The sequence below is a fragment of the Nymphaea colorata genome, chromosome 1 (genome assembly GCF_008831285.2).
Source record: "Nymphaea colorata isolate Beijing-Zhang1983 chromosome 1, ASM883128v2, whole genome shotgun sequence".
Lineage (NCBI taxonomy): Eukaryota > Viridiplantae > Streptophyta > Magnoliopsida > Nymphaeales > Nymphaeaceae > Nymphaea > Nymphaea colorata.
This window is the reverse complement of record NC_045138.2, coordinates 8604390-8620218: the sequence shown is the minus strand read 5'-3', so window position 1 is coordinate 8620218 and position 15829 is coordinate 8604390. Positions and strand designations below refer to the sequence as shown.

The 15829-nt window shown below is 36.6% G+C and overlaps 1 protein-coding gene across 3 annotated transcripts; it reads right to left on the bottom strand.

The window, feature by feature from the left end:
- Positions 1-8120: 8120 nt before the first annotated feature.
- On the bottom strand, positions 8121-13403 carry LOC116257552 (pentatricopeptide repeat-containing protein At1g74750-like). 3 transcript variants are annotated; one of them, XM_031634426.2, is made up of 2 exons: positions 13084-13403; positions 8121-10996 (listed from the first exon to the last, which is right to left on the bottom strand). In XM_031634426.2, the coding sequence occupies exon 2, from the start codon at positions 10994-10996 to the stop codon at positions 8279-8281; it is 2718 nt and encodes a 905-aa protein (XP_031490286.1). In that variant the 5' UTR covers positions 13084-13403; the 3' UTR covers positions 8121-8278. The 3 variants fall into 3 exon arrangements, with proteins under 3 accessions (XP_031490286.1, XP_031490279.1, XP_031490294.1); XM_031634419.2 differs by having other exon boundaries at positions 13106-13403; XM_031634434.2 differs by lacking the exon at positions 13084-13403 and adding an exon at positions 11076-11175.
- Between the last annotated feature and the right edge of the window lie 2426 nt (positions 13404-15829).

Genomic DNA, 15829 nt, shown 5'->3' with positions numbered 1-15829 from the left:
TAAGATATTTAAAATGAAAAAAAAGAGAGTTTAAAATAAAGGTGGACATGTTATCGAATACTCGACAGTCATGAAATTGATAGTTAGGCTCAACCTAATAACTAAATGGGCTGGGCTTGAACTTCTTGTAAGGACTTTAGGTCTGTCTAAGCCCACCTTTGTTGAGCCTTGGGTCGACCGGTCCACGGGATGTCCAGTTCTAACAGCTTGTATGGATGGAGGGAAAGAAAATGAAAGAAAGAAATGAAAATGAATAAAAAGGAAAGGAGGGGAAAAGAATAGGGAGAAAACGGAGAGGAAAGTAAAGGAATAGAAAGAAATAATTATAAAGTTTGTTTGAATAGAAAGGAAATGAGAAACTCTTTTGCTTACATAGATTGGATTTATATTGAGTTGCCATTTCTTTTTCTTTCCTTTCATTTGCAACCAAACATACTTTTTTGTTTTCCATTCATTACTCTCCTTCTTACTTAACTAACCAAACACCGGATTGACTATGTTTTCCTTTCCTTTCCAACAAAACAAGCCGTAAATAAAAAAATATATATATAAAGTTATCTCATCGTCAATGCAAATAATTCAACAACGTATATGTGAATGTGTTTGTTCAATTGATGTGTATCATAATCACCAGGGGATGCTCCTGTTGCATGTAAATCGGTGGTCGGCAACACCGGTTTCCAGGGACAACTAAATTCAGCAGCCACATTAAAGAATCCCCCACAAGCATTCACCACCACCTCCTTCTCTTTCTCTGCCGATTACATTAAATTCCGTCGTCCTGTCTCCATCTCATCTTCTTTCACTGGTTCCTCAATGCCATGTGATTCCACAATAACAAATAAGTTTCACACAGTCTCTCAACAGTGCCTGGTGACAGACTACCAATATTTAGTAAATAATAGTAAAAAAAGAAAAAGGTTGTAATAGTAATAATAATAATAATAATAATATAATACAGGACTGACTCAGTCATATGAAACCGCTGCCGACTCCAGCTTCTCCATTTGCCGTGGTCAGGGTTTTGTTCTTGACCAAACTCTCTTCTCTCCCACTCTTTATATCATATATATATATATATATATATATATATATATATATATATATATATATATATATATGAATGAGTGATTAATAAATATCAGACCATTTAGACCTCTTACATTTATTTATTTTAAAAAGTAAATCTAAATTTAATTTAAATGACTTTTATAAAAAATTGATCTTTCTACTATCAAAATTTTAATGATATCACAGTCAACTATTTTTTTGTTATTAAAAAACATTTTTATAGTAAAAAAATTAATTGAATATATATTTCTTACAAAATTACTGGTTAGTATTAATGGCTTTGGTTTTTGTTTTTACTTAAGTAGTATTATATATATATATATATTAAGTTGACAAAAGTGACAATCATTCAAAGTTTGACAAGAAACCTGCCACCCACGTCATGCATGACCATTGGAGGCCATTCAAAACCTTTTTGACTTATTGGAGATTAGAAAATGGAGTTGACACCTTTTATGAAAGGATCTTTTGATTTCTTTTTCTTTCTTAGTATTGCGTTTAATTAATTTTTTAAGACCCATAAGTGGTTGGCAGATTAGTGATTCGAACCAACACGATAGGACCCGGACTAGATCCACTGTTTACCATATCCAATATTTCAAGTGGTTCTTTCTTAAAGAGAGGTAGAATTGTTTTTGGATTTGAATTCAAGATTTTGAATTGAACCTGACCCGTACAAGCGTAAGGCCTGCCTTTCATGTATAATAAAGTCAGATTTTAATTTATCGAGTTTTAGATTTGGATCTGGATTTAGATGCCTAAATTATACACAAAATTGTTTTGACTTTTTGCTTTATAGGATTCGATTAAATCAATCGAGTTTGGGTCCATAATCTGATCTTACCCACCCATTTACATCCTCAATTTCACCTCATGACATGATCAACGATAAGTTGATTACTCATTAAACAGCTCCATTTGAGATGGGTCATTTACATGGCGCGAGTCATGCTGAAAGAAGGAGGAAATTTTGTATTTTAAATGCTCTCTTAAGCAGCGGCGGAGCTAGAAATTTTTAATGAGGAAGGCTGGATTAAAGTTTTCAAATTTTGACAAGGGCCGAAATATCATTTTCAAACTTTTTATATCAGAAAAGTGAAATATTTCTTGAAAAACTTTTTATATCAGAAAAGTGAAATATTTCTTGAAAAACTTTTTATATCAGAAAAGTGAAATATTTCTAAAATTTACAAGTAAACTTTTAAACAAAAAAAAAAAAATTTTGAAGGGGGACCAGGCACCGCCCGTGCTCTTAAGCGTTTGAAACTTAAGATTATATACGGAAAACACTTAATTAACCAATTTATGTGTTAAAAATACATTTACAGATATAATTCATGCTATATTAATTCTAATGGGTATAATTAGCAACGTTGAACATGAAATTTGTTTTGCATTGTGGTTATTTAAGTCAATTTATGTGCTATGTCCTTAGGATTGGGGAGAAGATAAGGGTGTGTTCTAAGATCCGAGGCTAATCTAAGACTCCTTTTATGTAAACGATTACCAAATTTCGTCGCAGCATGAAAATGAGGATTTGAGATCCTTTGTTTATGTCCAAAGCCTTATATTTGAGCTCGGATGGAAGGAGGTCCGACCTCAAATCATTAGATGTGGTATATTATCAATAATCTCAAATCACCTCCTATTTTATATACTAGGCTATCAAATGCCCCTTAAGATTTTAATTAGTTTTTTAAAAATTTATTGCTTGATGGTGCAAAACTTATGTGGGGTTTTAACAACATCTGTGTGTCTTTTATTACCAAAATCTTTAGCTGCAAATTTGTTTCAAACTTCCCCTAAATATAAAAGTGCTCGCCCTAGCTTACAGCTTTTGCCTTTAACTTTTTAGTTGCTCATGATTAATCTGCGGGGTCGTTTTGACTCAGAATTCTAAATGGTAATTACCACTCAACCAATTACTTTGAGATGCCATTGCCAATCATTAGAATGTACCTAACATTTTATTTGCTACCATTAAGCGATTAACTTTGATATGACAATAATATTTAAATTAGTTCTAAGTAGGGGCGAAACCAAAAATTTTTGGTGAGGGGTCAAATTAAAGTTTTTAAATTTTGATTATGACCGAAATATCATTTTTCAAAATTTTTATATAAAACAAGTAATTTTTTTTTAAATTTACATATAATTAAAAAAAATAAGGTGGAGCTAAGTGCCAAACAAACTCGATTTCCCTTATATATATATATTCAAAATTTTAAAATTTGTCACTAAAAACAGCCACTATATTAGATTTAGTGATAGTTTACAATGAGAGTCAATTTGTGGTGGCTTTAACAAAAAAATTATATATAAGAATGTCTCATATACTGTATCTCGTGGTTGTTTATGTTTATATTGTGACGTGGTGGAGACGGAGTGCCAAACAATTGGCGGCGTTGACCTAGCCATGAACGCATCTGACATTTCAAACACGTGAACAAGTTTTTCAGAAGGTTATGAGATTGAAGAAGAATTTCGAAACTTTCTTCGTCTTGTAAGCATAAAAAGATTCCAACTCTTCATTTCCGCAAGTCAACGCCGTCAGTATCAGAACAGACTAATGCATGACCGCCCCTTTTAAATATCGGCAGATAATATTCAAACGTGAACTTCCATAATATATTGACTGATATTTTAATAAAAATATTATCATTTTATTTGTTTTAAGATATAAAACTAATTTAAAATCATTATATTGTAAACAAATAAAAATATAATTGGCAAACCCGTAACTCGCAGTTCAGTGCGGCTGACGGTTGAAGAGTACGAATATCGGCCCCTTCATATAAAAAAAACAAAAAAAATGGTTCCGCAAGAATGTTTACAGCATTTTCATCCGCTTTTTGACTTTTTTTTTTTTAGTTTGAACGGTCTCAGGTAAGGTTGGCTGCAAATATTTAACTAATTGATCGGTGACAGGTTGGGTCAACTTTTGGTGGACAATTGAGCCACGCTTCCTCTTTTTCCTTCTCTTTAATTTTCTTCGACTTCTTTTAGTGTGCTTTGGTCCATTTTCTTCATAATCTTCAATGTGCAGCTCTTGTGTCGACCTTTCTTTTTCTTTTTCACAACTATTCATTGTATCCTAAGGTTGATTGAAACCAGCCTCGTTTAAGGGCTATATATATATGCCTCACAAATTATTAAAGTTTTTCAAATTAATAAATGAGAACTAAGTTTTTGTTTTGGAGTTGTTTACATGCGGTAATATTTTGTAAGTTCAGTGATTAATGCTTATATTTGAGGAATTCTACCTTCAACTAGAACTGGACTTTACTGGCAAACAATGAAAGGGATGTTCGGGATTTCTGTGAAGTATATGCTTTGTGAAGTATATGCTTACCTAATGCACTAATGCATCGGATGACGGAGCACAAGATGTATATATATAACTCGTTTATGTTATGTTAACATTTATCGTTTTTTTTTTTTTTTTGTCTTCAACTCGTTAATTCGCTGGTTTCTTTTTAGCTAATCCAATTATGAATGATCATCTAACAGTTAAAGTTAGGTGGGTCAAGCTAGGTTTAAAAGAGTCGAGTTTCTACAACTTGGACTCAAATCTTTTAACATTTAGAACATAAATTTAAACTTGAGCTCGGCTTGTTTATAAATAAGTCCAGCTTGAGTTGAATTTTTATGAGCAAGTTGGAGTCAAGCCCTAGTTAGCTTGACTCAATGTGTAGCCCAATTTAATTAATTTGAGACTTCAAAAGAGGTTGACAGACTAGGGATGCAAACGAGCACAATGTAAAAATTCGAATTAGATCCGCTGTTTACGGCAAGCGGTTCTTTCCCTGGGAGAACCAGAATGATTTTTACACCTGCCTTTCGTGTATAATACAGTCAGATCTTAATTTATCTAGTTTTAGATGTGGATCCGGGTTTAGATAACTAAATTACATACAAAATTGGTTAATTTTTTCCTTTACAAGATTCGGCTAATCGAGTTTTGGGTCAGTAATCTGATCTTACCGATCCATTTACATCCTCAATTTCACCTGACATGATCAATGATAAGTCGATTACCCATTTGAGATGGTTCATTTACCCGGCACGAGTCGTGCTGAAAGAAGGGAAAAACCATAGACCGATTAGATGGAATTATATATATATATATAAATATATAAAGAAGGTAAGTCAATCAGGAATTCATGTTTGATTTTTTCATCAACTATAGATGAATAAAATATATAATATGAGCATTTACGCATATTTAGTAATGTTTTTAATATTTTACAATTCAAAAAATAATAAACTTCGGTATTTAACATTTTATATAGAAAAACATGTAAGTAGTTGACAGTCCCAGCTCATGGCGGACAATCTTAGTGAACTCCGACGACTTTTCATCAGCTTTTTTTTTTTTTTTCCGGTGGTGGGGAGGCCTTAGTGTGAACGGTCTTGGATACGGTTGGTTGTAAATATTTGACAAATTGGTCAGCTACAATCCATCGTTAATGTGGACAAATTAAGTCAACTTTTGGTGGACGATCAATCCACATTTCCCCTCTCTCTTTAATTCCCTTGACTTCTGTCGCCGTGTCTTCGCCAAAACCACACACGCATCCTTCAACAAATCAATTTTCTTTATCTTCAAAGTGCATGCCATGTGGCTGTCAGCCCTTTGTTTCTTTTTCTTTTAATAGGTTGATTGAAAACCCAGTGCTCATTTTGGGGGCTATGCCTCACAAATTCTTAAATATCAAACAAGTTTTCCAAATGAACAAGTGATAACTGTGGTTTTGTTTTTTAAGTTGTTAACATGTGGTAATATTTTGTGAGTTGAGTTATTAATGCTTCTTTTGAGGAATTATACATAGAACTCTACTGGACTTGATGAATTTACTCTTGGGTTTCTGATATCTGCGTTGATTTGAGATCTCCATGGATTTAAGATTGGACCCCTTCCCTCTCCTATCCAACCTTAAGTGCATGGTTTTAACATGTAGCATAGATTTCAAATCCATTTTTTTGAGGTCATGCGGTTGTGTTTGAGGTGATTTGACATCTGATGTGTAGGACCCCAAATCCATGGATTTAAGGTCCGACCCTCCTCTCCCTTCAATCCACCCTTAAACCTATGATTTTTAACATGAAACATGAATTTGAAATCCAAAGGTCATGAGTTTGTTTAAATTGAGGAACTTCTAAAGCACGTCTTTTAATTTAGTTTCGGATCTAAGATCCGAGGCTATCAAATGCAACTTCAGTTTGTTTAAATTGAGGTTCTTCCAAAATACACCTGTTTATACAATGGTGGCAAACAAATGAAGGAGGGACCCAGGACCCATCTGGACGGCATCCCAAGCTTTCTTTCTAATTAATGTTTAAAGATGCCCATTTAACAAGAAAGAAATTTTGAGAGATTGTTTACACAAGCTCCGCCACTGTTGATGATTCTATCAAAGTTATTAAAATACTAATTTCTATTTATCTGTGTGAAAAGAAAACTTCACATATACTACTTCGTAAACTATCAATCAAATTGATTAATTTCAGTTTAATCACCTTTTCCACTGTGAGAATCACATTTCAATATTAGTGTTAATTTTATTTTAAGAATTATAAATTTTATATATTTTGTTACATTATATTTTAACCCCCTAACAAAGAACAGTCATATGCCAAACCACCAAGCAAGGAGTTATTTAACACCGGCATCATCCATCATGGTGATGAATGGGTGTCATTAGAACAACAGCTTACGATGCCATATACACTTAAGAGGACAGCTTATGATGTCATACACTTTTAAGAGCGACTCCACGAGCATGTGCAGTGGTGAAAGGTTTCACAAGCAACAGTTCTTTGTGAAACTATCTCTCTCTCTCTCTCTTTTTAAATTACACACACACACACACACACACACACATTATGTAATAACATTTAAAATACATGAAGCTACAAGTGAAACATGCAGCAAGAGGAAGCCACATGGTTTGAAAAAATACACATTGAAATAGGTGATGCGTTTCCAAGAGGCATGTGAAGCAATATGCAAATTAGAAATTATTTTTCAAAAGGAAAAGCAAGTTTCCTCATAACTATGGACTACGAACTCTAATAAATTAGTCTTCCAAGGTCTTAGCACTACAGACATTTGGTAAAAGCTAGCAGCCTAGCAAACTTGAAGATTGGAGTCCACTGTCCATACGCATACTCTTTCTTCAACTCAGTCTAATGGTCATTAGCCGAACCTAAGCATCCTTCAAGTCAGTCACCAAAACAAGTAACATAATCGGAAAGCTATCTCACATGAGCGTGGTTAGCAAAGCATTTTCAAACTCTTGGATGCATATGTGTGCGTGTGTTCTGAAAGTTTATTATTGAGACTCAAATCCTATCTAGAGAGTCATACATATATATATACATATATAATAAATTTTAAGCAGACAAGACATACATTCACAAATTACAATTCATAAACAAATAAAACAACCACGATAGCAAAATATGCATCATAAACATCAAGTTTTCAATTTCATTCTACTAAAAGGAACAGCAGTTGTGGAAACTCCTGCACCTTTTCATAAAAAGAGAGAAAGAAAGAGAGAGAGAGAGAACCAGCTTCAGTTAGATAAGATTGCCAGAGAGAGCCACCTTCTGTGGGCAAGTTAAGAAGGGAAACTCTTTCCCTGGTTTATTGAGTCTAAAGTAGGACTGATATTTACTTATATATATATATATATATATATATATAATAATTGCTGAACATGTCTGCGACTTGTTGGTTGCTGTCTACACCTGCTTCCCCACCTGTGTTGCTGAGGCTACCCAAGAGCCTGTGTCGATGCGACATGGTTGAGAATGATGCTACGCTTGTGAAGGCAGCTTCAAAGTTTAAGAAGGTTCCATAACTATGTTTCCAAAGCTTCAGCAAGCAACTATATGTGTGAGTGTATGTCCCCGCAGAGGCGTGCTTTTGTGTGTGTGTGCAAGACAGAGAGAGAGAGCGAGAGAGAGATATTTGCACATAGTTTCAACCGCTACAGAGAAGCTGCATACGGCATAGGCCTCTTGGGCTTGTCTCCAACCTGTGACAACAATATTAACTTTTATAGCCTTGACAAACACTGCAATCCCCAAGTTAGTACTCAATAAACAGAACGGATTTTAGACTGCAAATGTTTTATATGCAAGAGAAGCCACACCAGCAAATACAGTTCATCAAAAAAAGGCTGCCTAATAAATAAGCTTATATAAGGTGCATCCGTTCCACATAAGAATTATGCAACCAATTGTTGAGAGGCTCTCCATACCCTACAAAACAGCCGCAATTACCATTTTCAGTAACAAAAGGAAATCCAAATATTTGAAGTAGATCATACACAGACTGCCTCACAAGAGACGTTCCAGTGACCCTGCTGCGCCTTCCCCAGCCAGTAACAATGTCAATGCGGTCAGGTGACAGACCACCAGATGCAAGCATCTGCTTTCTGAACCAGGCCAAAGTTCTTGACACAGCCACAACCGCAGTCCCATTGGACATAAAGTGCAAATTGATGAGCCAATAAGACTGCTGCTTCTCTGTCACTGCATGAGGATAGACATTGAGTGATGCAACATCCCAAACAGAACCAGCCTCCTCCTTAAGATCAAACTTATGGAGGAAGTCTATAACAGCATCCACAAGACCCCTCTTGCTCTCTCTGTCCTCTTTATGCATCAAATCCAAAAACTTGGTTGCATGGTCGCGCACATTTTGGCCATCAGGCCCAGCTGATGGCATGGTAGACAAGAAAGAATGTGCAGGATGACCAGTCACTGACATAAGCTCATGGCAGGAGAACATAACCTCACGTGATGATGTGTCTGCAGTGCAGCAGCTAAGCAACAAAGTATAAGTTTGCGACGAAGGATTAAGTCCTAAGCTCATCATCGACTGCAGCACCTTGTACGCATCGGCAAACAAGTGGAGTCTAAGAAATGCGCTTAGCAAAGAGTTGCATGTTGGGACATTTGGCTTCAAGCCAGCATCCAGCATAGACTGATACCATCTCTGAGCCTTCAAAATATTCCCCGCCTTGCCCCACAGATCAATTAGAAGACCATAAACCGGCTCATCTGGGACCAAATTCTGCCTCTTCATCTGTTCAAAAACTGCTTCAGCTTGGTCCAGATGCCCACAATGACCAAGCACCTCCATAATGATATTGTATGTCACGTTATCAGGATGGAAACCGGCATTTTGCATATCTTGGTAAAGTTTCAATGCAGTAGAGAAATTTCTTGCCTTTGCATGCAGGGTTATCATGATATTATAAGTAATTATATTAGGTACACATCCACTTGCAACCATCTCACAGAAGAGCCTATACGCAGGGGCCAGATGGCCAGCTTTTCCAAGGCAGTTGATGATCACGCCATATGTAAATGTATCTGGTGTGAGGCCCACTTCAAGCATCCTGTGGTACATATCCATTGCAACATCAAAAAGGCCAGATTTTGCATGGATGTCAATGAGGGTGCAGTATGTGACCCTGTCAGGCTCACAACCAGCCTTCTGCATCTTGTAGAAGAGGTTGACAGCCTCAGGGAGAAGACTAGCTCTCCCATAACTGTGAATCAGACGATTATACGTGACCACGTTTGGTTGACACCCATCTCTCACCATCTCATCAAGCAACCTAGTTATCATTGCAAATTGCTGAGCATTTCCCAGAATGCCAATCATTGTGGTGTAGCAGTGGCTGTCATGCTTATAACCTGGCTGACGTTTCAACCAATAGAAAAAGCCAAGAGCCACTGAATGGTTTTTCAGCAACTTCAATAGTTGATTTGCTTGGTAGGCATTCATGTTGCAATTCAGGTTCCTAAGAGAAGATTCTGCTGCACGTCCCCACCATTTGAGATGTCTCAGTGTGTTGTAGACAGTACCTTCAGCTCCTTTCGCTGCATCATTTGGAAAACTTCCCTGCCTGGCCCAAGAGGCTGGCCCCATACTTGTGCTCTTTGAAGCCAAGGGGTTTCTGCAAAAGTTATCAACAGATGCAGTACCTTGAAGTTTTCCTGTTTCTCTTTTTTGAGGTATCTTCTCTTTCCCACTGAAAAATTTCGGATTGCCCTGTCTCCTATCAAGGTAAGATTTTGATCCCTGTGGTATACATTTACGCTCATATTGAGGACATGAGGACGATGGACCAGGGATCTCAGAATGCGCTTTGGCAGAATTGGCTTCAAGATATTGAGGATATGAGGACGATGGACCAGGGATCTCAGAATGCGCTTTGGCAGAATTGGCTTCAAGATTTTGTGCTCCCTTTCTGGAATGCGGTTTTGCAGGCTGACTGCAATCATGATGAGCATAAACAGTAGTTTTTGGCCCCTTATCAATAGATGACTTGTCGTGCCCTTGAGTAGGATTAGTTATTTTTGTAGTCTTGCTCTTTGACAATTTTCCACTGGACTTCCCTGGGTCAACCATGAAATTCTGAGGTATGACATTTAAAGCATTTATATTTGAAGTGGGAAAGTACTGCACTATGTCTGAGATAAAGCCCACAGTTGCAACACCTGCCTTGATGATCTGCTCAGTGAATAACGTCTGAGAATGACTCTCATCTTGCCCATAATCTTGTGCCTTGCCATGTGAAACAAGACTTTTGTCCAGTTCTGAACCCGAAACAAGGTCAACGTGAGGCAAAGGAGCTGGATGGGCATCTCTTTTGGCTGTTCCATTACCAGAAACAACACGTGGCCTTGTTGGAGATGCTCCTTTAGTGGAAGATATCAAGGTGGAAAAGTCTCTTGAAAAATAAGCATGTGATTTCTTAGAATGCTTTTCTGAGGTGCACTTCTCCTCATCAGAACAACTAGATGCACTACCATCCTGGTTGTTACTTCTTGAACCAGCAAGAATAAAAGACCTTGCACACTTGCAAATGGGGACAACCTGTTTTGGTCTTAGCATCATCTGCAAAAAATAGTTTTTGTAGGAAATTTGTGAGCAACAATGAGTTGCCAAACAAGTGAACCAATAAATAATCTCATACCCTTTTTTTATCTTCATAGTTCAACCTACAATATCAAATTCTCACTCAAGTAACTATCAGCATTTGAAGGATGCCCAACAACTCCACTTCTTTATGAGATCTGAATGAAGGTTTGGGGAATCAACTGACAGGAACTTAACAAAAGGTAAACTGCCATCTTTCAAGAATTCGTGCAGATGACCACTGGACTTAAAGCCCTCGCTGCAGGTATAAGAATGAGACGCTACAAAAACAGCACTCTACGATTCAAGGAAGTAACCTGAAAATTCCTTGGAAATTTATCTTGGTTTTTTGGAAGACGGAAGCAGTTAAACAAAATTCTTTTATGCATCAAACATTTCTTTTGGATTACCTAAAATCCACTGCTATGAAATCGTTTTGATTTACATCAAGAAACTGTACCCAGCAGCATATGTTCCCTTCAGCCCAAAGCATAACATGATTCTAAATGGTGGATTGCTTTCCCTCCAAATAGACGAAGCTAAGCATTCCTATGACAAAAGGTTCTCCCTGACACCATCTTTCCTCCAGGACTTCTGCACCCTTAAAGTCTGATTTTCTTGTAGCCCTTACTCTTTCCTTGACTTTGTTTATGATAAGTTTGAAATTTCATTAGTAGTTCTAACTTCTACCTCCATCTTATGTGAAATAGTGAAGGGAAAGTCTCTATGCTCAATAAATAGAGGTTAAAATACCAGAGATAGGATTCATTAATTTGACTAAAATATCAGCTTAAAGCCTGAAATATATCACCATGCAGAAAAAAAAAATTAACAGCAATTTTTATAGTGACTCTAGCCTAGTAAGTGTTGCTGAAATGAAATATACTTCATATATTATAACATCAGCATATCTCAAACCATACTGCAGTAGTGTCAGTCTTGGTGCTTCTGGCCCGGAGCATTTGCATATGCAGAGTATGCTTTCATAAGCAGGGCACTGTATATTTTTTCTTGATATATTTGAGGAGCAGTATGCACTGTAAGTCATTATTCAGGTTTTGCACGTGTCTTTGATCGCATATATGTGTGTCTGCGGGCATGCAAATGGGTTACACTTGTGTAGATGTACAATATTACTAGTAGGGCAATTATTACACAGCATAGGAAACATTATACGTTTAGTGTGTACCTATACCTTGCTTTACATACTCAGTAGCAATGCATTAAGTTTATGAGACACCTAAATATCGACTCATTCAATTTGAGCAGCAGTATTTGGCAGGCATCAGGATAAAAAGAAATTAAAACATTAAAAAATTGAACTTGGTGGTGCAGACCAGCAACAACCATCAATTATTAGAGTATACAAAGGGCGTAAGACAATGAAGAACCGCAAACCACTAACACAGGGCCAAAATCACTTTCGAACAAACAAGGACCTCACTTGAAAGCACAAAAAACGCCACTAAAAGTTTGGAGATGCTCTATTTAAAGGCTGTCAGATTCTTGACTTCCAACAACGCATCATTGCACAAAGCTAGTCTCCCTATTACCGCCAACTACAAAACATTAGTATCTACTCCAATTGGTTTAACAATTTCCATCAGAACCAAGAGAAACCGGTGAAAGAACTATATATTTCCGCCTCGTTCGTCTCCGATGCGAGTTGAGGCATACCGTTCACGAGGACTCACGTTCAACATGGAATCACAGAACCGAGAATCGGGCAACCAAATATCAGCTGCTGAGCTAGGAGCTAGAAAAGATACACAAGAATCAATAGAGAATCTGAAGCTGAACCCGACTGGAATAACGACACAGAGTGCCATCGTTCTAGGCCAACAACAAAATAACCCCAAAAAATCACCACCCATTCCCTGCTTTCTCCTTTTCCTTTCTACCACAAGTTCCCCTGCTGAACCCCACCATAATATCCAAAAACAGCAGAAAAAACATCCGATTTGCAATAGCATGCTCTCCTCCACACACAGCACCAAGAGAACTAGAAAGAAATCAAAATTGTAGCTGAAATGAGAGATTGGCAATAACTAATTATACCCACAAACCAGAGAGAGAGAGGGAGCATGCCTTTCTTCTTCAGGGATATCCGAGCACGACCATGGTCACCAAATTGGTGTTTGGAGAAGGTAGAACAAAATGGAGAGAGAGAGGGCTGCATACCCGGTCGTTCCCAGCATCCTGGACGCAACTCTCTCTCTCTCTCCACACAGCAGCTAGAAAACTTCGAAGTTTCCTAGCAAACGGGAGAGAAAGGGCGGTCTCTCTGTCTTTCCTGATTCAACGTGGAGACATGAAATGGAAAAAGGGAGATTTTCCGACCTTCTTTTCGCCTCCCATTTTGTAGTTCTTCCCTTCCCTTCATCAATTATTATAAAAGTGATGACGGTCATTAATTTGAGACGAGGTCGCCTTATTACTTTTTCATCTGCCTTTCTACTGCTCTTTCTTCCTTGCAATTCAGGAATTTATTTGGGCCCTTAGATCTTGACAAATCGACGGCTCCTATTTTTCTTTCATCTGTACATTGAAAAAATCTAATAAAAATAGATACTTGTACCACAAGTTTGCCGTCAAAGCACCCCCTTTCTCTCTCTTCTTAAATTATAGAAATGGTGTAGATATTGATGTTTGTCCCGCATCAATAACAGCCTATGTTGTCTTTCTTTTTTTATTTTTAAATTTTAAAATAATTAAAAATGCTTTACCTTCTTTTATAAGTTTAAAATAATAAAACGTATAATGTCGTGTTGATCTTGTTAGAGCGTGTATCAGCCAATCCAAATGAAAGTATCTTAAATATCTTCTCAATTTTTTCCTAAAATATTTTAGGAAGTGAAGTGTTGAAGGGCAAAAATGGAAGGAGAAAAGGTTTATTCAAAGGCCGAAAATGCACTCGAATATAAAACGGAAAACCCTCGAGCACCTCTTATGGTCAATCATAGGGTGTATCGGTCCCTACCACTCCACATGTTAGAGAAATTACTCATTTTGTAGATCAATGCTCTAGGTTTAATGTATTTACAAATAAGCACTTATTATGTTGAAAATTACAAACAACTTAAATTCACAAAATAATTCACCGACGTACTTCATAAATGAACTTTTTTTTCAATGTATTTAATAAAAACGAAGGAAATCTCACCGTTTAGACAGAAGTCACCTCACTTCCCTTCCCTTCCTTTATATGTTAAGGTTCAGGAATGCTTTTAGTACTTTCAGGTGGCACCTCATACATTATAACTTGATGTTCTGGAAATTCGAAACAAAAACTGACTACCGACTAACTCCATTAAAAACGTGAGACGTGAGAGTTTTCTGCTTCCCGAACATGTAAACTAAAATCAAGAACTTACTCTTAATATAGATCATTAATTTTAAGAAAATGAAAGTTCATAAAGCACCTTTATAAATTTTCACTACCCTCTCTTGCCTTCTTATACCAACAATTAGACCAGCAGGGGATATGTAAATTTCAAATGACTCTTTTCTTTGAAGGAACTTTTTTCTTATCAGGGGGAAAATGGTCACACTCTATATACTTTAACGACTTCATTTATAAAGCATGTGTCTGCAAGTCGTGGTATAGGTTAAGCAGTTATTTGTAGTTTCTCAAATGTTAGCTGGTTGTTTATAAATATATCAAAATTTGAGGTCCTATTCATAAATTTCTCTAAATTTGAAGGCTGCCCCTTATTTTTTCTTTGGTTAATATTATAACAAGCAAGGATATTGCTACTGCTACTGGACGAACATTGGGCACGTGCATGCACGTATAGACACACAATCATCGAGCTAAACTTGTCTTACCTTTTTTGTTTAGGTCTTCTTAGCATTACCTTATTAGATCCCTCTTAAAATATTAGATGTGCATATTTGCCTAAAATAACCAGTTCAACAAATTGGCAAGAAATTTTTTCAATTATAATGGGTGGTCTTTTAAGGGGCAAAAATTAGTGGCTTATGGTCTTCCAAATTTAGCAACACGTTAGGGGGGCACATGGAAAATATAAACCAGTTCATGAAAACTTGGTTTTGTAAAACCAAGTTTTTGGTGAGATTTGAAAATTTTGTTTATTTGGGTGACACCCAAAACCTGGCTACTCTGGATAACCTAAGAGCATTGGGTTTTTTACTCCCTTTTATAAAACCAAGTCTTTTTGTCAAATATAAGTTTTCCTTTACCCAAATACTCCAAAAACTTGATTTAGACCAAAGCTTGTGCAAACGCTCCAAATTTTTTATATTAGCTAAATTACCATTTTACCCCTTCATGTTAATTTTGACCTAGTTTTTAAAAGTATTTCAGATTGGAAAGCCGTTAATCCTGAACCAATTCCCCATTTATCTCATCTAAGCATCAAGCACCTAATGTCTAGGAAACTAATAGGTTGTTGTCACCTTAGCAAATGTCCACTCTATGCCTAAACTTTAGAAAACCACATGAACTTTGATAATAGCCCAAACCTACTCAATTGGGCTAACTCTCACCTTTACAAGTCTTTAAGGGTCATCAGAGTCAACCTGTCAACTTTTACTTAGTTCAAACCATCTCATTCCAACACAAGGCATCTCATTGAACCAAATCACCTGTCAATTGTAGATCACCATGACATTGTCAAACCTGATTGAAATCAAGTTAAGGTCACCTCCCATGCAACATAATTTAAACAGAAGTTACTTTCAATTCCAAGATCCAAATTTCCATTTTAAACTAAACTGTCTGATTACACTCTGTCACTCTCTCACCTACTTGGTAGGATCTAACCTTAGTTTGGGCTTGATCAAAACTAG

Excerpts from the sequence above, each read along its gene's own strand:
- LOC116257552 (XM_031634426.2), bottom strand. The coding sequence starts at position 10,996 with ATGATGCTAAGACCAAAACAGGTTGTCCCCATTTGCAAGTGTGCAAGG.